We start from the raw sequence: 23,141 nt of genomic DNA on the forward strand, positions 1-23,141 counted from the left end.
TTTTGATTAAGTTCTCCAAGGTGTACCACTGATGTGCTGATAGACCAAAGCCCATGCTTTCTTTTCTTCAGATAATTAATAGGATGAATAAATCACAGGTATGACCTAAATATTCATAAAAAATCTGAGAGCTCTTCCATGAAACTCAGGTAGAATGACAAGGCATACATCATCATAAAAAATAAATTATTATATCTCTAGGTCAAGGAACAACTTAGTAAAGAGGGCTTGAAGCTTAAGAGAATTGCTGACCAGAAGACAGGAAACCAGTACTGGTGGAATGAAGTTTCTTCCAAACTATTCAATCTATCCTGTCTATCACCTATTTTTTCTAATCTGTTGCTAAAAGATTGGGAGGTAGATACATGCTTTACAGATCTGGGTTTACAGGTGTGGGTTATTGCCCATGATCAATAGTTTAAGCTTTCTTGTGTCTTGGAACTGTTTTTCTGAGATACCTTATCTCTGATAACAATAGGACATTGTGGAAGAAATATCTGTTGAGAAAGTAAGAGAAGGAAGTGGAGTACAGAGTCAGCTTCATAGCACCTACATATAGTTACTTGTACAGTTAGATCGTCTTGGAATTGGGAAAAGCATCTTTTGGTTTCTTTGTATATTAATTCAAATGTATTGACACATTGTCTCGCAAAGCTATCTCTTTCTGCAGCTTATAACATTTCTGGAACATGGAATGTTCATTTTTTATGATTTGGTGTGTGCATCTTTATCAAATTATTTAAAAGAAGAAAAAAATTTTCTTTTTTACCTGTGACTAAACTGGATACAATTAGTGGCAGGACCAGCATTTGCAGCATTCTCATGAGTAGTTCTCCTGGAAATGAAAAGTACTTGACTTCCCGATAGCTCATCTTATATGATCGGAGGGAAAATCCAAGGATTACACCTGAAGAGAGGGAAAAGATATCATGATATCTAAAGTAGTAGTAACATCTGAACACGAATATCTGTAGAGTACTTATTTGACATATCTGATTGTAACATGCAGGTTTTTTTATGTCCCAGATTGCCCTCCTGATTTGCTGTCTCAACTATTCGGAGTAGTCCTCCTGAAACCATTAAACTATTTTTCACTGTAAGAGATTGAGAATGTTATTCGTGCTGATATTTTTTAAAATATGGATTAATGTAAAAGGTACATCTTGAGCATTAATGAAAAGGAAATAGTCCCTGCTACTGCAGACAAGTGCTTTGAATTCTGGGATTTTGAGTGTAATCATATATGCAATGCATACCCATGCTAGCTACCAGCCTTCAGAATTCCTGTCCATGCCTGATCACTCTGTGGGCCCTGACCATGTAGATGTGCTTCAGACTGGATGAGATAACCAGGACAGGCATATCTGAGAATCCCCTTGTGGTTAGGCCGTTACACAGCAAAACAGCATCAGGATGTAAGTAGCTTTATACATCCCTACCTTCAGAAACACAGGCACTTGCAAAGAAGCAGCTAATCTGGGTTGGAAGGTCTTACTGGCTGATTAAGTGGTGGATTTCAATGCCTGAGGGAGTGGGTAAGGGAGTGCCTGGATCCATTTGTCTTGCTGGGAACAGATAAATGGTGCTTGAGATATATTTACACATGGAAGCCATAGACGGCTGAGTATAGCAACCCAAACTTCTCAGCTAGAACTTTGTAGATTTTGTCCTGTACTTGGCACCAACTGCTTTATTTGCTTATTTGGTTAATTATTTGGTTAATTGACATAACTATTTACAATTTACTGAATGTTAAATGGTTTGGTGCCTATCTGCCTATCTATATCCAGCCAGGCAACACATGGCTTTATCTGGAACACCTTAGCCATACAGATGGTGAAACTCAACTATCCCTCCTTCCCATTCCTGACTCCATGCTCTTCTCCACTGTCTAGTACTGGCATTTGTGCTAACAGTGGCTGTATAGAAAGTTGGATCAGAGAATTGATCCTGCTGCAAAAAGAATTTATTTTACTGGGTTAATTTTCAGCCAGGTCAATTCCCTGAGGTAATTTGTTTGCGTGGCTGCCCAAGTGTTGGTATCTTCATAAGGGAATAGGTAGAAATGCACCTTGGAGAGGAGCAGGACTGCCCTTTTTGGCAGACAGGTAGACTTAGGTTTCCTAAAACTTTTCATGAAACTGCATCCTCAGTGCTGTTAGGCAGCAGAGAATTCAGGTTCACTTCTAGATCATGTTAGAACTTGGGTATATCCTGAAGATGCCATAACATTGAAGGCTTCTGGAAACTGTTAATTCCAATTCTTAATCACTTTGTGGTTTTGCTTTTTTTAAATCAGATTTTAGATTGGTACATCCATGCAGCAGATAATATCTTCATGCCAAATTCTACTAGCTAAAATGTGCTGTTATGCCTCCTACACTAGCTTATTGCCATCTGCTGATGTAAGGAAACCGCTATAACTCTCATGTTAGTGATGCCTGTCTGTCTGATCATGCTGTTACGGACTTCAGCAGGTTAAGTTAGAGGAGTCCAGAATTGTCTTGTGTAGGACAGAAAATCTCAGTGTTACAGGATGGGAGAAAGTGAATAGAGCACAATTGGAACCAAGCACAGAGTTCACACTATGGAAGAGAGCACTGGGACTAGAAGGCATTTGTTTTAGTCTCATTCATGTTCTATGGAAAAAAGTGCACTTTGCATAAATGATATATTTAGGTAAAAGCAGACCATAAAATGCATAGTGGAAGGGCCTCTGAATTATTCTTGATTGAAAGACCTGCCTTAGAGTTTCCCTTCTTTTCAGTAAGGTTTTAAATCCCACTGCAGTGTTACTCATTATTTTCTTTTTATATGGGAAACACATTTCTCAGATATAAGGAATCCATCTGGACCCTTTGTTTCTGCACTTAATGAGCACTACATTTGACAACTGGATAACAAGCAAATAGAGCTAGACCAGTTTCTTACTTGGGCCACAGTTCTGCAATTAGTTCCACATGAATTAATCTCTGCACTAGTACAAAGCCTCACTGAAGTTAGTAAGGGTTTCTGAGGCTGCTATAAGAACTAGTCCTTATGCTATACTATAAGGGCTCGATTATCTGGTCCACTACTGTCCAAGCAGTACAAAGTGGCCTAAGAGAGAATGAGGGCCTGAGTAGATGGCTGTTTGAATGAATATTATTGGTACTGAGAGCAAGTTTCTGAAGTTCCATGTAAACCTGTTGAGTGAAAAATTATTGCTTTTTTTGTCCTAAAGTGCTCTGTGCATAATTACAGGGTTGTCCAGCACTGCAGTTTACAAAAAGAATTTCTGCGATGTGGAAAAAATGTGCCCTGGTAGTGTATTCTGGTGAACTGGGTCAACACCCGATAGTTACTAATTCCTCAGCCTTTATCTTAGCACTGCTATTAATTTATACACAGTCGCACCTAGCCATAAGAACCTTTCTCTGACTCAGTTTCCCTACTTGTAAAATAGTTATAGTAATAGTTGCTTCACAGATGTTTCAGAAAATTAAATGTGTTCACACAGTGATCTTAGCAGTGCAAAAAGGAATTTAAGCAAATTATTTCCTCATTGTAGTGTGTGATAATGAAAGCAGAACAGCATGATCTTACCAGTCTCTCTTGATTTTAGAATATATGGAGATGAAATTTTATTTTCCGTTCTGAGTTTAAATACCTGTATGCTGGCTATTACACCCTGTCTGACAAAGTTTTATTAACAAAAATTATGAACTTGAAAGAGAAAAGTCAAACTTGGCAAGGTAGCTTTGACTTCTTTGAATTCACTTCTCAGAACCAACATTCACAGGTTTTAAATAGTGAGATAACAGCATACAATGATGATTTAAAGGTAGACACAATGACAAAGTATCAAAATAAAATCAGGAGGTAAGACCTGGTAGGAGGTACTAAACCTTTGGAAGGTGTGCAGTATTTCAACAACCATCCACGTCTTTGTGTGTGGTAAGAGTCGTACTGCTTAGCACCCTCCACGATCAAGACTGAGGTTAAATACTGGAGCTGGCCTTTCTCAGTAAAAGTTTCAAGCTTCTGATTAATTCTGAAAATTGTAATGAAACAAAGCCTTGTGTAAAACAAGCTCCCACAACCTGTTGTGCAGGTTTCTGTCTACCCTTTGTAACAGAAAAGAACAACTAATCAACGCTATCAGAGCCTGACTTCTCAAATGGTGAATGGTGTACCATTTCTGCACTGCAAGGAAGAATAGATTTCTCAACAGAATTTGTAAGGCTTTTTCTGGACAAAAGTCAGCAGTGCTTGTTTAAGTTAAGGAGCTGAATTCTATATGTGTGTAAAGTTGCATAACAGAACCAAATTGCTGAATAATTTATACAGTTCATAATGAAGAAGCAAATCAGATTAGAGTTATAAAAAGATTTTTGAGGTATTCTTGTCAGTGACATAGTCAAATTTATGGAAGACTGATTTGCAGATAATCCTGATGACAATCAGAACAATCCTTGAACTAAACTGTTTTATTGCATTTTTATACCAATGTAGACGTTCAAAATAAAACTCAGTCTGTATGAATACACTGAAGAGAGGATTTAAAACTTGAAAGGAACAGAAGGCGAAAATGATTCTGACAGTGATAGGAACGGGATGGAAATGGCAAAAATGGCAGATAGGATTTGGGATTGCTTATTCCTAAGACAGAAAGACATTGATGAATGGCCTAGGGTTTTTCTGTTGCATAGATGAAACAGGTTGCACATCTACACATGGGTTTAAAACACCACATCAGTAAAAAAAAAAACCATAACTCTTAGAAGATGAGAGATGGGGCTTTACCCTGGTCTAACTGCTCATTCAAGAACTTTAAGGAAGCTTAACTCTATCCTCCTTTCTGGCCTACTTAGAAGAATTAGATATATAAATTCAATAGAGTGGATTTTTTTTTTTTCACTCCTTCAAATAATTCATAATTTTAAGAGAATAAGGAAGCTCCTAATTGGCATGATGTTTTTAAGTGAACAATAGCAGCCATTTCATGAAATAATGAAGTCTCAGTTTTTAAAATGAATCCTTATGAGCTTCTGGTCTCTCTCTTATTTCAGAAACACAGAGAAATTAAGACCATAGCATTATTTGGAGTTAATATTTTTTACAGTGTCCATGCTCTCTCCTGTATTTTCATGCAGAAAGTAGAAAATCTAGCAGTTTTACTTTTTAATTTATTAAAAATCACTCAGTCATATTTCAAGAGGAAATTACTAGGTGGTATACTAATGACCGTGCAAAAGCTGCCCTTTCTGTATTAGTGCTTGCTTGTTCAAAGAGAACACACCAATAAGTTACATACACTTCAACTTTTTACCAGTACATCTCAAAACACTTAAATGAGGTCCATATCAATATCCTTTTCTTTAATAGATGAGGTACAAACTTACTTTTTCTTTTCCAGCAGGGAATAGAAAACTTCATGATAACGGGAAAAGAATACCTTAAAAAAGGTAGAACGGTGCCCTAAAGTAACAGCTGTTAATAGTGCTCTTCCAGAAAACCCTTGTAACCAGCAAGCAAATAACATTTTTTTTATAACACAAATTGGTCTAAAGCCAGTAAGAGAATCAGACTCCTTCCAGTTTAATGGGACATTGTATATTTTTGTTAGCTGAACAGCCATTTCATTCTTATGTTCCTGCAGAGCTCTGGAATGAATGCTTTTGTTCTTTGCGTCATTTGTTTCTGCTTAATTTACCATTTTGTTCTGACACCTTTTCTTCTAATAACCAGTTTCAGATAAGGCCGCAACTGTATTTACCTGAGACAAACAGGTAAATAACTTCTCTAGTGATAAGAAATACTTTAAGTTGCCGACAAAATCACAATCGTTCTTAATCTCTTTCTTTTCTTGCCACAAGAACCACAGACTCACCAATTCACTTGCATGCTTTTGATTTTCATCTTTTTTTCCAGATAAATTTATATTGAACCTTCCCCCCACTTACACACACACACACACACACACACCCCTTCCATATCACCCCTCTCCTTCCTTACTTTCTGGTTTTCCTTATGTAGGTAGAGAGGTATGTTTCCTTTGAAACCATTTTGTTGAACCTAAATACTAGGTACTTAACCCAAATATTCAATACCTAAATACTGCAGCAGACTTTTTTTTGTGATTGTATTGTTACTGTTACTGATTTTGTCTTAAAGATTAGTTCTTATTATGCTAATTATTGTTTAGTGCTAACTAGTTAGTTTTTTTTACTCAATTCATTTAATTTAGGATTGCAGCAGAATTACTGCTCTTAATCATTTGAGAACTACTTCTTGTATTATACAGTCATCAGTGCTCCCTTATTATTGACCTTTTTTGTCCTAAAGGTGTAGGATTATGACCCTCTTTAAATGTTCTTCACACAAAGTATATTTGATGGGATAACCTAAAAAGCACTTTATGGGTCTTCATTCCAAGAAAGGAGAAATGCCCTTGCTTCAGGAGATACAGTTACAGGCTCTTTTGTCCAAGTCCTGTGGTAGGCAAATAACTAAGGTAAGGAAGGGCATGCATGGCATCAAGCTGAGGGGAATAATGCTGTGGAGAGCACCAAATTGCTACAGCCAGGAATAGTCTACAATTTAAGCTGATCTTTTTTATAGAATAGAATAGAACAGAACAGAACAGAACAGAACAGAACAGGATAAGATAGGATAGGATAGAATAGAACAGAACAGAACAGGATAGGATAGAATAGAATAGAATAGAATAGAATACAATAGAACAGAATAGAATAGTTCAGTTGGAAGGGGCCTACAACAATCATCTAGTCCAACTGCCTGACCACTTCAGGACTGACCAAAAATTAAAGCATGTTATTAAGGACATTACCAAAATGCCTCTAAACACTGACAGGCTTGGGGTATCGACCACCTCTGTAGGAAGCCTGTTCCAGTGTTTGACTACCCTCTTAGTAAAGAAATGCTTCCTCGTGTCCAGTCTGAACCTCACCAGATGCAGCTTTGAACCATTCCCACATGTCCCGTCACTGGATCCCAGGGAGAAGAGCTCGGCACCTTCTTCTCTCCTTTCCCTCCTCAGGAAGCTGCAGAGAGCAATGTGGTTGCCCCTCGGCCTCCTTTTCTCCAAACTAGACAAATCCAAAGTCCTTACTTCAATGCAATTGTACTTGTCAGATACCGAGATGACCTCATTTGAGGGCTAAACCAGGGAGGAGTTATTTTTTACTGGGTTAGTTTTCTGCCAGATTAGTTCCCTGGACAGGTTTACTGCTGTGCTAGATGATGGTGGTGCTGGTGTGATGGCAAGGAAAGAAAGCAAACATTTGGGGGTGGAAATACACAGCCAGGGACAGAGGTAGGACTGGCTTAATCAATCACAGAAACATACCCTTAAGCAACCTTATCAGTTACTCTTCCTATGGCAATCCAGAACTGGAGCTAATAGGTAGCTTAAAATTCCTTTAGTTCTCTTCTTCTGAGGCTGAATTTAGAATAAATATTTTCCACATGAACTTGATTCTCTGTTTCAGACCTGAAGATGACCAAGTATCAATTGGCTTAATAAACTAGCTGTTATTCCTCTACAGCTCTCATCTAACAGAGACCCAGCAGACAATCTCACATGTATAGGTGTCTATATCTTTGTGTGATATGTACCTTCTCTTTTAACTGGATGATGCCAGTGCAGCAGAGAGCTTAAGGACCTGTGCTCCAAGCAGCTCTTATAGGTGGCTATACTGACGTGGAATATGGGTTAATTTGGACACAAATAGCTACTTCTCCTTTGCTTGAGAGAGAGCATGAGGGAAGCCATGGGAGAAGTACCATAGAAGAGCTAGATATCCTAGACATGACTGGGATCCAGAAGGTCCCAATGTTATGATATATTGTGGTATGGGATGGTTCTGGCAGCAAAGTGATACCTTACAACTTGTTGACAATTCTGTTGGGAAGAATGAACTACCTGGTTTACCTGTATATAAAACGCATACCTACTTTAGTCAGCATGCACTATACTTATTGTGCACAAATGGACTACCCATGGTAGTCCTGGATGGCACATACTGCTTTGTGGCAGGCCTGGCACTTCCTGGGAGTGCTAAAGTCATTGCCCACAGAGTCTACTGTGCATGCATACATGCACTCTGGGACTCTCCAAGACTTCCAGTCATCAGGCAATTTAGCTGAAACTCCTGCCTCAATTAAGCTGTGAAAGATTAGAAAACGTCAGGCAAAAATCCTCCAATTCCACCTGGACAGAATTCTAAAAAGAGACACATCCAGAGAAAAGCAAATGTATAGTTACACTGATGTCAAAGAGTTGTTCCCTGCATCAGAACAGAGGTCAGTGTGTTACCTTTGCTCAGGGGTCTTGAGAGTGCCATGGTGCTCTCAGCTATACTGAAGAGAGACAGAGGTGCAGTGCTGCAGTCACTGTGCATCACGAACACCTGCCTCCTGAACCTGACCCTGAAGATTTGCTTTATTCAGTGAGAGTTATTACCTTCCAAAAAAAATCACACCGGACTTCTAACATCACTATTCGGTTACAATTTGCAAAGATCCAGACATATTTTATAATATTCATTTTATGGGCATTTCGAGCTAGATTAACATAGATACATAGGAACTTAATTCACAGCTCAAAATTAAGACACTCAAAGTCTCTGCCTGCCACTGCCTAACTCTGGAGGTGCCTGAACTCCTGAAACACCTTTACAGCTATGGCTGAGCACTTGCATGTTGTCTTTACTTGCAGACACAGCAGCACCTCCTTTGATTTTGTGGACAGAGGGCATATGACTGGAGTCTGAAGCTGTGAGGAAGAACTGATGTAATGAAGGAATGAGTAAAATCACTGGTTTATGAGGTACTGCCTAAACCAGGACACTTCTTATTCCACATCTGAGGATATAACAGTATCTGAGTGCTGTTAAAAAGTTTTTTACAAAATCACTAAATTCTGTCTCTCGCTACTTCTTGGCTCCAGTGTTACACATTTTTTCCCCTCTCTCTCTAGTTATTTGGTTCATTTGCCCTTCTTCCCCAATTAGGAGGTACTTTTCTTCCTTTGAGAACATGTCCAAAAGATTGTTCTCTTTTTATCCAACTTCTGCTTCTCTGTTTGCCTTCAAATTTTTTCTTAATTTTTCCCTTCTATTCCCTGAACTGTTTCTGTATTTATTTCTCATCTGTGATTTCTCTTTTGTTGTTATTTATGACAAGCAATTGCAGGGCATTTGTAGAGGATTTGGAATGAGGAAGAGTTGTCACTGCTGGCACTGAAGCAGACTGTTCTTTATGGAATAGGGACATTATTCTTGATTTCCTCCTCAGACTAAAGACTTTATTAAAAGACAAACTACTCCTAGTTTATGTACTCTTATTAGTCTCTGAGTTATAGAAAAAATACTTCTGCAAAAAATAACAAATAATTCCATCAAAATTCAGGAATACTCTCTTACTATGCATATAAAAAGATCAGGTATTCACAATATATGCCAGATGGTATTTTGTGAAGTATTATTTAGAATTACAGTCCTACTCAGTGCTTTACAAAGTCACTGTAATAACTTTTTTTCATGCCTGGGTTTACTTTGCTGCTTTACCTTTTTGAATAATGTTAATGTTTTTATCCCTTAAAGAATAGTTCCGAAAAGATAAGAAAACTGCTCTCTTAAAGTTTACATCGTTCCTTTCTTGCCTTTACTTTTCTTTCTGTTTTGTTTTTCCTCAACTGGAAGCTGACATAGTCCTTAGCAGCACTGAATTTTCTTCTTCTCTACTACAGTTTCAGCTGTCCATCTGTATTATTTTCTTTTTTACAGTATAGTAACACTGAGGAATTGCAGTCAATGAGATTGAGATCCCTCAGTGCCAAGAACTTTGTGCAAACATGCTCAGAAAACAGAGCTCTACTCTGAAGAATGTCTAGTGTAGTTTAACAGAGAGCCTGAGGTTAGACCTTGATAGTTGCCTTTATTTGTTTTTTTAATTCCACCTTAGATATACACTGCAAAACAGTTCATTGTAGGCTTGGCTTCCTTGATATGCAGTTTTACACCATCATTTTTGGGACATTCATATTATGCATTCATGTCTCTGTGGAGCTAGCCCAACTTTTCATTCTACAAAACTACCTGTTAATTTAGCTTAGCGCTGATAGTCTAAACCTGTAACTGAGATGTTTGCCAGAGGATTAAGTGTTTTGTTGAATCAAGATATGCCTATGGCAGAATGGCTTGAGTAATGGAACACAACTCACGTGGCAGACTGTTAAAAGATTTTAAAGAATCTTTTTTATCCAGTATTTTGCTGACACATGCAAACAACCTGGAGAGACTGAGAGGCAGTGTTTCCTGTTGTAGAATACAAGACTTTTGTCATATAAGGTGTAAGCATTACTGGAAACCTTTATTTATGCTTGATTTATCATTCAGTGAATTCCTTTGATAAGGAAATCAGGTTCATGACTGAAATTCATGGAATCATGTTACTATCTTTTTAAAAAGATAGCTAGGATGCTTTCAGTCCCTAGATGTTTAATTTTGCTAGTTGAGCCACTTCATCCCTAAAAACCTCAGTATGACTATGAAACTATTCATAACTAGAACCTTCTATCTGTTTAGTTTACAGGTCAACAGCTCTTTCAACACATGAATTTCCAAAAGTGTTTCATTTCAGTTGATTAAAAAGAGGTTTCATGCCTAACTTCTTGTGAGTTAACTCATCTGAAGGATATGTTGTAGCATAGAGGATTAATTTAGATGTAGCCTCCATATAGGTTATGATACCTTTCTTCTCACTGTTAGGTGTTATTCAGAATGGCAGAATTTGCCTACCTTAAAGGTCACAAAAATGGCAAAGGGAAACTGGCACCTGGAACAATACTTAATTACACAGTAAGTACCTGAGTCCAAATCCTGAACTTCAAAGTCTCTCTAAATAAAATTAGTTCTGGATATGCATAAAGTTAGTGGGCAGTTCTCCGTTTGTTTTGGAAGACCCCTCACTTCTCACTGCTGTGCTTGTATTTTTCTCAGAATTGCCATGACCTAAACATCTATTTGCCTAATTCCAGGCTAAGTCCCGTGGATCTAGAAACTGAACACAACTGACCCACACATGCAGAGAATCACTGGATTTGGGATGCCCTGTGTTCCTGCTCTTACTCAAAGGATTACTTCACAGCCTGGGACTCCCTGTCACAGATGAGCGTTTTAGCCATTAGGTTAAAACATCATGATGCCTTTTGCTCTCTTGGCATATGTATTTGCCTTTAGAAATCTTGCATTTCCTTCTGCCTGATGACAACTTTGAAAGGAATAGTGGAGTTACATCCCCCTGTAACTTGCCTTCTGAAAGGAAAAGAGTAAGCCAATTCCTCAAGCACTGCTGACACCATTCCTAAGGTGAGGGCTCTTGTGCTTCTGGATCTTGACTAGGTGAAAATATCTGGCACGGTCCTTCCTGACTCACTCAGAAAGGAGTGGGAGTAGGAACGCAAACTGTTTGGTTGGTTGGTTGGTTTTCTCCTAGCAAGTTTTAGGCAGTTATATGCTTAGCTTGTGGACTTGTGGGGTTATTCTTTTCAGCTTCCTGGCTCTTGCTCATACACTAAAAAGACACCCAGGTCTGAGATTTGGATTCCATATGCAGCTTCCTTTGCTTATGTTTTAGGTTTTGAAGGACTAGATTGTACACCTATGTTTGCTTAACATATGTATTCCCAAGTCAAAATTATTTTAAAAGACACCAATATATATGTAGTAGCCTTATTTATCAACTGCCCTTTGTTAGTATACCCAAGAATACCCTGATTAATAGTCCTGCTATATTCATACAAAAGCAGTTGTATTCTTTTTTTGAATTTAGTCCTCGTGAATGGTAAAACCAGAGGATTTACTAGAGCCGGTTTGAGAGACTAGCTTATATTTCAGTGTAAATAATGCTTCACACTTAAGGCCCACCTTTTTAGACTTCTTTTGAATAAATGAATTTTCAGGTATGCCAAGTTACAGTAAATGGTGAAAAATAAGCACACACTTTGTAACTGTCAAGCTGATTTCTATATATGATCTTTTATCCATGCTAATAGAAAATACATAGACATATCAAATTTCAAGCAAGAAAATGCATTTCTTCAATGTACAGAATTGAACAAGAATTCAAAAGGTGCATATAACTGCTGCTACAATAAAGGACATGGAAGAACAATCACAAAATATGAGTAACAGTAACACTTTGTTATCCACCTCATTCTCCTGTTACCATTCTGGTTTTCTTTGCCTTTTTTCCTGCTTTTAACTGTTTTCCTTTTCACTGTTGTACAGTTCACTGGACCTATTATTTTCCTCTTTTGTTAAAAAACGCTTTATAAAATCTATCATCAAAATAAATTTCTTTTGTATGGATTTTAAGAAGTTACACAGCGCGTGGTTTCATCCTGTTGATTAAAAGTACAAACAGTGTCACTACAACTTCAAGTCTGATAGGTTGATATAATAAATGGAATAAATGGAGTAAAATTTCTCTGGAATAATTTCCATTTGTTCTTTCCATATTTGCCATAGTTTCTTTCCTATTCCATACCATCTATTTTTGTTGTATCAATGACTAATTTAAAACTCCTTGGTCAGAAGCCTAGCTGTTTTCAAATATACATTGTTGATAGCATAGCATATTCTATGAACTACACAGTCGGAGAAATTAGTATAGGAGGAAGAAATCTCTTAGCTCCTTACTATTTTTTTATCACTTGTATTGCCTTATTGCTCCAAAGCTCCAGGTTGAACTGAACTGTAATATGCTGAGAAACAAATATATGACAAAATACACTAAATCCCAAAAATCATAGAATCATTTAGTTTGGAAAATACCTTTAAGATCATCAAGTTCAACTGTTAACCTAACACTGCCAAGTCCACCACTAAACCATGTCCCTGAGTGTCAGATCTACTCGTCTGTTAAATACCTCCAGGGCTGGTGACTCCACCACTTCCCTGGGCAGCCTGTTCCAATGCTTGACAGCCCTTTTGGTGAAAAAATTTTTCCTAATATCCAATCTAAACCTCCCCTGGCGCAACTTGAGGCCATTTCCTCTCGTCCTATCGCTTGTTGCTTGGGAGAAGAGACCAGCACCCACCTCACTACAACCCTCTCTACAAGTTGTAGAGAGCGATAAGGTCTCCCCTCAGCCTCCTCTTCTCCAGACTAAACAGCCCCAGCTCCCTCAGCCACTCCTCACAAGACTTGTGCTCCAGGCCCCTCACCAGCTTGGTTGCCCTTCTCTGGACACGCTCCAGCACCTCCATGGCTTTCCTGTAGCCAGGAGATTACTGAGTTGTAATCTGAAACTGAATGAAATACAAAATCTGAAGGGTATGGACAGTAAATGAAAGAAATTGGGAGGATGGACAGAGGATATATACAACTAATGTGACTGCATGGATTATTTCATGCAGTTCGTGGTTCCAGAACATCTGATTTTTTTAACAAGGCATGAAAAAATAAAAAAGTCAGTATCTCTCAGCAACTGATCTAGAAGTTAATGTTACAGTACAAATTATGACAATGCCTGCATTTATATCTTACTTTTTTAGCAACCTTATTAACACCCAGGAGATCTAATTTCTTTATTTACTTGTCTTTAATATTGGAATTCTTTGTATAGTTTTTCAAATACACTTTATCTTGATTCACCTAAACAGATAAGTATTTTATAAAAATATTTTTTCTTTGGTACCATAAAATCTCTGGAAACTTTTAGATGCCTGGTTATTTCAAAAAATTGTGTGAGAAATTTAAGCCACATGAATGAAAGTTTCAGGTATTCATAAACAACTGAACATGCCATCTTCAGCTACACCTTCATTGTGGCCAACTCAAAAGCATTCCAGTGCAGATGACAACTCATTCTAACTTTACAATAGCTAGGGTGCTAGTAAGGATCTAACAATGTTAAACATTTACTCAGCATCCATATAATTGGCACCTTGCTTATGATTTTGTACTGCTTTGTAGTCGCCATAGTGACTACAGTGCATGACTACAGAAAAGTGGAATGGACCAGCAAGCCATAATACTAGTTCATTTGATGCTGAAATGTCTTCTTAGTCCCTTTTGATGCTCAACAGAACCGTTTTTTTGGACAGTCTTTGAGATGACCTCTGTTTCTGTTGTAACATATCTTTTGATAACATGATTGCCATATCCTACTGGCATTCAGGGGATTTTCTTGTAAAATCTCTGAGAAACCACATAAGCATCCTAAATGTCTCATGCAGTTACTGTCCTGCATTCCACCCGGGATAGCCCTGAAGTCTGCTTTGTAAGAAGTGGTATTACATAAATAAATTTAAATTTAATTTCTAGAGAGAATTTTGAGAATCTCACCTTCCTTTTCACAAGCTGTATGAAAAGTCCAGTGAACGTATGTTTCTCTGGATTGTTTTATGACCACTGAGACACACTACTTTTGATTACCAGTTTGCAAATCCACTGATTTGACAATTTAGAGGAAGTAAGACAGTAATAAGTCTATATTTAGTACATTTTGTATCTTTACTGTGCATATATGCAGAGCTGCTGTCTCCAGAATGCACAACTGTGATTCACAAAGTACCTAAGTTTATTGTTTTTACTCTGTGCCACATACGGCAGTCCAACAACCAGTGCTGTTTCTATGGTAAGAAATTAAGGTTATGGTAATTAATTAACATAAGTTTATTTTGTAAGTAACTGCTGAATTAGTGTACCGTTTGTATTTCACAGTCTGACTTTTATTACTGGCTACTTAATAGTAGAATTAAAGTTCTTTCTATTTCTATACTTTTTCTCCCTTTTGAAAAGGATCATCTCTTTTAAATTTTTAAGTGTTACTCTGGATCCTATGGCATCTTTGGTTTTTTCATAAAATTATAACTATTTCTTAATTTCAAAAAGAATTAAGGATTTGCTTAGCAATTTTTTCAGAATATTACTTAGGAAGGTTTTGTCACTCAAGAGGGAAAGCAATTGTGCCGGGCAGGTTCTTTAGGAGAGCATTGGGACAGCGGCAACCTCTGAGTTCAGCATAAATAAAATTAATTTCTCCTTAGATGTAACCAAACTATCTTGATTTTCTTCTATATATCTTAATCTTTTGTCTGGTGTCACGTTTCTGTCTTTATGTTTTAACATATTCTCTCACCTAGGACTCACCTCCTACAGCTATTTCTCCTATAGTGTTGGATCTTTGCTTTGTTCTCATGCAAATTTTACCAAGGCTGCCTTAGGCATTGTCATCATGTTCATTGTCAGTGTGTAATGGGGTCAAATACCCTTCTCTGGGTATGTCAGCTTCAGTCTTCAGTGGATACAGAGGATCTGCCAGTAGCAGAAAAGGTATCGATTCAACATACAAGAGACTGTCTTTTTTGTGGGCATTATCCAGGATTCTGTCTACCTGGGTATTACAGACTTGTACCTCTTAGTACTCGTTCTGAACTATTGTTCAGACCAGGAGTGTGTTGAGATAGGAGAATCTCTACTCTGCACAGCTTTTCACTGTTCAGATATTTTAGGGGGTTTGCAGGAGTTTTTTCCTTCTGTATTATGAATGATCATCTGCAGGCTTTATTTAACTCTGCTGTTTTCAGGGGCATATGGACATTGGCAATGCCTTCAACTTTCCTGTCTTCCTATACTTTTAACTAGGTTTGTGTATAAAGATGTTGGAAAGTTTTGGAATCATATATGGTGCATGCTGTTGTAGAACAGGTGTATGGGCCTGTCTACATTTCACATTTATTGTGACTGGGTTCAATGACACAGCCAGTCCTGTGCTCCCTTTGGTAGACAGGTAGCCAGAAAACAGAACTGGATCCATCTCCATACTCCTTGAATGTCCCAGTGGACAACTGCAGCATATAACTTTGGTGGTGTAAAGAGGATTTTAGCTAACAATTTGGAGCTATAATGGCTTCATAACTATGCAGAAACTGCTTTTTATAGTACTTGCTGCACAACCTCCCTCTACTTCACTGAGCCCCTCAATTAAACAGTATTTCTCTGTGAACAGCTTCTCAGGATCTCTGCTCAGCAGCTCTGTGTGTCTCAATCTTTCCTTCAGTACAAGTTCAGAATCCACAGGAGATTCTTTGGCATTTAGGAGTCCTGCCAGAGTAAAGTCTGGACTCCTGTGGCATTTTTGGAAAATGGGAGGTAAGTAGTAGAGAAGCAAGACAGTCTGCTGAAGGAAGGGCATCTGAAAGGAAGGCATTTTAGGGACAGGATGATGGAGCTAAATAGCGTGGGAGAGAGGGCATTGCCTGAGATTTTGCCAGTAATTTGGCTAGCACTTCAAAGTTTGCAAGACTTCCTGCAGATTTTCCGTGAGCCACCATGACCCCTAGCCTACCTTAAACTGCTCCTGGTCATCGTGACTCTCTGAATTTACCAGTGGTCAGCTTCCCAAGTTCGCCTCACATAATTGCTCTCATCTATTGGCTTTTGACAAGATCCACCGCAGAAAATGAATGTAATATTTCTAGGTGTACCAGAAGAATCTGAAAAACTGTATCATAACTCACTTACTGACCATGCTTTTCTCAAAGTTTCTCAAAGGGTTTGAAAGCAGTTTAAATTTCACTAAAAATAGCAACAACGATGATAATGATGATATGCTAGACAGACCCTCCCTATGCAGAATGTGAAGTCAGAATGATCTTCATGAGGTTTTTGGGAAATGGAGAATAGTGCTAAGTAATTCTCAACATGAATTATAACTTCTTTCATCTTAATCATTAGGTTTTTTAGAGATTAGTTGGTTGTGTGTTGTAGCACCTAGTGAATTTAGTTTAGAATTCAGTTCAGAATTCCGTTCAGAATCAGAGTAACAGCAGAATTTAGGGTAGATAGCTGTATTTCTCCTTACCATGTGAATGCCAGAAAATCTCTACTCTCTCTGCAAAATATCAGTATGTAACACAAACAAATGCATGTTGCAGTTGCCCACTTCATAACAAAATACATGTTGCCACAGACACAAACTCAAGTCCCTATTATAAACTACAGTCCTGAAACTGGGCTAAGACTCATGATCCTATCCACTTAACCTCTACCAGCATCAATCCTGCTCAGCAAAGAAATCAGAATTGCTCTATTAAATAGGCTTTTTTCATGTCAGTCCTTTGACAAGAGGCCTGAAATAAATGTTTCTGAAGAATTGTTGCTCTCTTTAAAGCTAACGTTTTTTCTGCTTTTCCTGAATTTAGTCTTTATGAAAATTGTTGGACTGACTACCCTAAAAACTGATGTCAACTGTCTGTTTAGATTACAGAGAGCTTTAAGCATCATTTCTTGTAATGATTCAATCCTGGCCAGAGTGTAGTTTGGTTTCCACCTACGCTCACATCCAAGCATCTCTGATAAGACTGCTAACTGGTGAATTGATTTCACAATGTTGATTACTGCCTGCTAAGAAAGGGATCAAGCCCACCATTTGATTTTCCACAGATCACCAAACAACTGAGAGATGGTAACAATTTAGTCCTTGCCAAACTAGACAGATGGAATTCAACCACTGAGTGTTTTCCAAACTCTTTGTTCCCTACTTCCAAATATTTCCACAACAGCAAAAAAACTCCCTCCAAACTCCAAATCTTACCTTGTTATCAGTTACCAAGTGTAAACTTACTGTTCTAATAACATATATGTACTGTAAAATTACACCACAAATAACAAATGTGAGAAAATTTTGGAGCATTCCATTGTAGTAATGAGAAGACTTTTTTCCACATATTATACCAGATATGTCTATACGTTCATAAACAGAATTGGAGCAGCCAGCTCATCCTAGGCTGCACATTTTCATTAATTCTCCAACTTGTATTTCAGCCTTACTGGTACTCTGCCATTGCTGTAGGTGGTAGTGGAGCTGTGGGCAGACGTTTGTCACTAGTCACCCAAAGCTAATCGGAACATGCAATAACAGTAGAAACACTCGTACAGCCTACATTTCTGTTCCCACATTGCCAAATTTATGGGAGTCACAATGGAGCTAGATGACAGTGAAAAGCTGCAGCAGCACATTGGTCTTGTGCAGTGTAAGCAGGTGACAATCTAAGAATTGCATTCCTTTGAGATCAGACAGTGTTTCAAAACCTGCTTAATTTGTTCTGCCTTTTGTGTCCATTGTAGATAAAATGCCTACATTTTTTACCCCTGATATTAAGGGGTTTTTTGCATTGAACTAGTTCTTATTTAGGAATTCAAAGCACTTGTGATCAAATACTGTTGATAAATCTGAGAGACTGACATTTCTGTTATAGCAACAAAGTATATTTTACCAATATGCAAATTAATATAATTGTCTCCCAGAAGAAGACCATCAAAACTGAAATTAATTTAAAATAACCCTGCAGATGTGGTATCAAGCAACAATAATGGTAAAGCATTAAAATTTTACTTCCTGAAGCAACAATAATGGTAAAGCCCTAAAATTTTACTTCCTGAAAAAGTTGTAGAAACATAGCAAGCAGATTTGTACAGAACAGCATTATCAAGGACATTAGGGCCTACATCGGTGTAGGATATATACCCTTATCTTTAAGTGCTAACATATGGATTTTCGTGAGCAGATTCACAGTTTTATATTTTAAACTAATTAGAAAATAAAAATGAAAGTAGTACAGTAAAGCCATAATGTTCTTTCTCAAACTATAAAGAATGGTATTCCATGAAACATATGGTGTCATTTAGAAAATCTGTAGTTGAAGGAAAACTACTAAAACTGGTCACATAGTTATACAAAGAAAAATTTTTTTAAAAAATTATATGTTTTTCTCAGAAGATTCTCTTTCTAATGTAAATTCAAAAAGTGTAGCAATATTTTAAATTTACATTTTGGTGCATTCCAAATCTAAATGCTGTTTGATATTCTGGATTCCTCTCCATATACTCTAAAAAGGCATTTAATCAGGTGTTATCTTGCAGTCCTTTGAATAAGGAACATTGCCACTGTTGCCCCAATTGCATCTGAAAGATGCATGTGTAAGATTGTGAATGACTGAGAGAGCATAAGCTTGTACTTATGTTTGATTGTTTTGCATTTATCAAGGGAAAACTGAAAAGATTGAGGCTCTAATATACACCTTTGCTTGAAAATGTCACTTCATTTCATTCATTGAGGACTTTGCTTGTCACTGCAAGGTGTTATTTTTTGATAGATTAGGTAAATAAAAGTTACATCCTGAGCATTTTGCTGCAGCTGGCTTTGGTAGAAAAAGATTTAATTTAAAACATTCAATTCAGTTATTGTATCTGATTTTTTAAGAGACGAATCCATAAACCAATTGATTTTTTTCACCAAAATTCTCCTTAGGGATACTTAATTCCTTATTCCTTAGGGAATAATTAAACTCCAACATGCAGCTTTCAAGGCCACAAGTCTACAAGTTAGAGCATTCTTATCAGTGCAGAAGAATTTGGGACCTCATTTGTAATGCAAATCACCCAGGGAAATCATCATTATCAAATGCACCAGTGAACAGAATATTCCTGTTGAACAAATTACTCACCAAGAATCACAGCAACAACGGTGAAGAGCACAAAGGCATTCCTCAATAGATAACTTTTAACATCATCCTTTGTTATGCTCTGCACTTTTTTTTTTGCCAAAAGTGTACGTTTCCGGACTCCTTGCTGAATGCGTTCCATCCTACTTCCAGTTTTTGGATCTTCTCCGTTACCTTTAGTCATCTGTCTTGCAGTAAATTTTCTTTTATAATTAAATTCTGTCAATATTCCTTCAGAAAAGTGTAAGGTTCTTTTCCGTGGGAGGTACTGGAGAAACCTACAAGACAAGAAATATCAGACACTGCAATAAGATTTTAGATAAATAATTAACCATATGTTTACATGGAAGCAAATATTCTTCATGTTTCAGTAAAACTTGTATTATTTGTAATATCTAAGTTGTTGATTGCAGGTTTTGATACATAGCCTCAATGACTGTTGAAGAACCCTTTGAGAGGATTATATGGCCTGATCAGATACGTGTCCTGCATCTTCAGAAATTAATCTGACTTGCTGTCGTGCTGTAAAACCCAGGAGTGACATTTTTTTTTGCAGCTGCGAGAGGTATACTAATGTAAAATTAGTACAATTTGTAGAAGCGTAAGGTGCTATAATGTTTAAAACTATCTGTCAGGCTCACTTTTCATCTGTTCAGCAGGCCCATATCATCTGAAAAAAATTCTAGCTCACCTTCACATTAACCATTGGAGAGAAATATTTTGCTTGAACTGGTTCGTTTAAAATGTTCTGCATTTCAGATGTTTTTAAATGGTTGAATGCATTGGCTGAATTCCTCCTTTTCACATGGCAAAACGCAGCAGGAATAGTTTGTTTATCCCTCAACCACTATTTAGAAGATATGCCTTTGACAGTTTTGTGTTGATAACATTCATCTTTGAAGTGTATAAACTATTCAGAACACATCTGTAAAACATCAGAAATTATATCCCACTTAGCTTGTCGCTTCAGACTGTAATACAAGTTCACATTACAAAGTAATGCTTAGCTTGGCCTGACAGCAATTATGGGGGTAAAACCTGATTTTAAGAAATCACACACTGATTCAACCTTAAAATGTTTTAATATTAGAAGTCTTTCATTAGGACATTATTTTTCATTTTTAAATGGATATTTTTGTGGCTGCTTAGTATGAATTTATTTAATAATGGAGCCTGTACAAAGGTATTTTCCAGACTGAGAATCCCATTTTCTGAAGTCTTAGTTAATACACTGGCATGTTTTAATGACGAAATTAGAAATTAATAAATGGATAGGGTTAGCTGCTTCCACTGAAATCTCTCCCCATTTATACACAGTCCAACTCTAACATCTTACTTTTCATAAACCTAGTACTTAAATACCTTTTTTTAGGAAGCACTTAGAATATAAATACACGGGGTTTTCAAACAGCATGTTTTAGAGGAAATACCATGTTGTAAGAAATTTGTTTTGATGGGATTTGATTACTGCTTTTACCATACATTTCAAGATTGGCACTTTAGTGCAATATCCTCCCTGAATTTTAACTGAATGCTATATGCTTTGCTTCTTTAGAAAGAGGAAACATTCTGCAACTGAGCTAGGTATTTAAATTAGTAAATATTCTAGCTTGGACACGCCTACTGTGTGCAAGCAGGATTTTTTTCAGAGCAATTAATTTTAGTGTTTTGTAAAAACAAACAACAACAAAAAAGAATCATTCACGGTACCTTGTCTTTCCAAGATGATTAATGCAGCTAATCTGTCCTTTATAACTTACACTAAGATCAAGAAAGAACATGGGCACAGCCAAAAGGATCATTACAGTAACATACAACGGCAGAGAGTGGAAAATTAAGACTTTGTACTCAAAACCCGACCAAATGAAACGATCTGCTCACCTTTTCAGATCTTCAGTGCTCTAAGAACACGGTGGTGGCAGGTAAGGCAGGGATTTCCCAGCAAACACAACAGAGCTGCGGAGCTGAGCGAGCGGGAGACAGAGAAAACTGACAATCTGCATGTGCTCTGGAATACAGCAATTTACTATCACTGTAACTTAAGGAAAGGGGAGGAGACTGCTAGCCTAACTCTGAAAAAAAAAAAAAAACCCACATCAGAAGAGTGGGGAAAGCTGAGCTTCTGGAATATTGATTAGTCTTGCCAAAGTGAAAGCAGGGTCACTTTCTTTGTTTTTCCTTTTAGACCACTTTCACGCTTTGTCAGTTCAGCTTTGTTAGAAATGCAAAATCAGAACCCAGGAAGAATTGAAGGATTGCACACACACACACAGAGCAGGGGAGGCTGGAGCCCTTCTTCATTAGACATTCCAGACTGGAAATCTGAAAAGCCCAAACTTAATTATATAACACTATTCCTGTGCTTGTTTAAATAAATGGTAAAATATGTGAGCATGCTAATTTGTTCTAAAAAGAGGCTATCACGTATTTCCTAATTCTTGAAGACAGTTAGTCCTGATCTACTTTTCCCAGGGTGGGGGACCAGACATATCTTTCAGAAGCAACTGAAGCATTATCAAGAATAGAAAAAAACATAATCGGCTATAATTCTTTGTGTGTTTCTTGTAGATACTCAAAACACATGATGAGACTTGCCTCTTGTTTAGCAATTTAAACTCACTGGTACTAATCCCCATTCATCCTGTTTCAATAGCACAGAATGAATGATGAAGGGAAAAGCATAAAACATCCACTTTTGAGAAATAAGTGGCCTTCAGTTTTTTTAGCATTTAAAAGTTTGTACTACCCTAAAGATATTTGCAGAGGAGGGTCAGGGGAATTCCCAGAGACCTTCTTTCACTTTTTAGAGGAACACTTTCATTTTAAGTGTGGGTAAAGTCAGTATAAAATATTCAATAATTGTATTTCAGTGCATCTTTATGAGATTTTAAGTGTCTTTCCTTATAAGATGAACAAATACTGTAAATTGAAATGTATATAAATTTATGCTAAACATGTACTTTAAGAAGTTTGTTTATAGATGATGTGGCTTTTAATGTTTTGGTTTTTGGTTTTTTGGGTTTTTTTTTTTTTTTCCTGAAAAGTCATTTTAAGTATACAGAAATAATCTTATGTACTAGCCAGCAAAAAATAGTCAGGTACAAAATAAAATTAAGAGCAGTGTTACTTCCACACAGTCACAGATAATGGTTTTGCTAAAGTGTTTTCTAATTTAAATGTGCTTCAAATAATGATGTATAATGTAGAGAAAAATCTTACAATATAATGCAAACTCACTCATGATTAATGTAGGTTTGAGTTTGAACTCTGTACTGCAGAATCTTGATCTTAGAAATTTAACTTAAGAAAGAAAATAAGCATCTAAATTAACTTACTAATTGACTTTAAAAAAGCAAGAAAAAATGTTGACAGCTTGTGTTGCAAAGATAGAAAGACATGCTGCATTTTCTTATACCTGGCAGCTTAAATGTCTACCTCACTCTTATTTTTCATTGTGCAGTTTTTAAATACTGTCACCATTTTGCCTGGAGATGGGAACAGACCTCTTAACTGACCTTTGGCCTTTAGTGATCTTCTTGTTTGATCTTTCTCTTTGGAGCATGGCATGCTTTCTGTAAAACCTCCCAGATAAGGACTTCATTCTGCCTTCTGTTCATATGA

General features: G+C 37.1%; 1 protein-coding gene across 2 annotated transcripts in view; it reads right to left on the reverse strand.

Annotated features, from left to right (window-relative positions):
- SLC1A3 (solute carrier family 1 member 3) overlaps window positions 1-21,575 on the reverse strand; it is a 69,878-nt gene extending 48,303 nt beyond the window's left edge. Inside the window, exons 1-3 of one of the 2 annotated variants that reach the window (XM_030004827.2) lie at window positions 21,402-21,575; window positions 19,524-19,798; window positions 770-907 (exon numbers count right to left, since the gene is read on the reverse strand). In XM_030004827.2, the coding sequence (XP_029860687.1) occupies window positions 770-907; window positions 19,524-19,704 (319 nt within the window). In that variant the 5' untranslated portion in view covers window positions 19,705-19,798; window positions 21,402-21,575. Of the gene's footprint in view, window positions 1-769; window positions 908-19,523; window positions 19,799-20,211; window positions 20,337-21,401 lie in introns of those variants that run through there. The other variant, XM_030004828.2, reaches the window with a different exon arrangement.
- Window positions 21,576-23,141: the final 1,566 nt, after the last annotated feature.

This window comes from Aquila chrysaetos, chromosome Z (assembly GCF_900496995.4).
Source record: "Aquila chrysaetos chrysaetos chromosome Z, bAquChr1.4, whole genome shotgun sequence".
In the NCBI taxonomy this organism is placed as follows: domain Eukaryota; kingdom Metazoa; phylum Chordata; class Aves; order Accipitriformes; family Accipitridae; genus Aquila; species Aquila chrysaetos.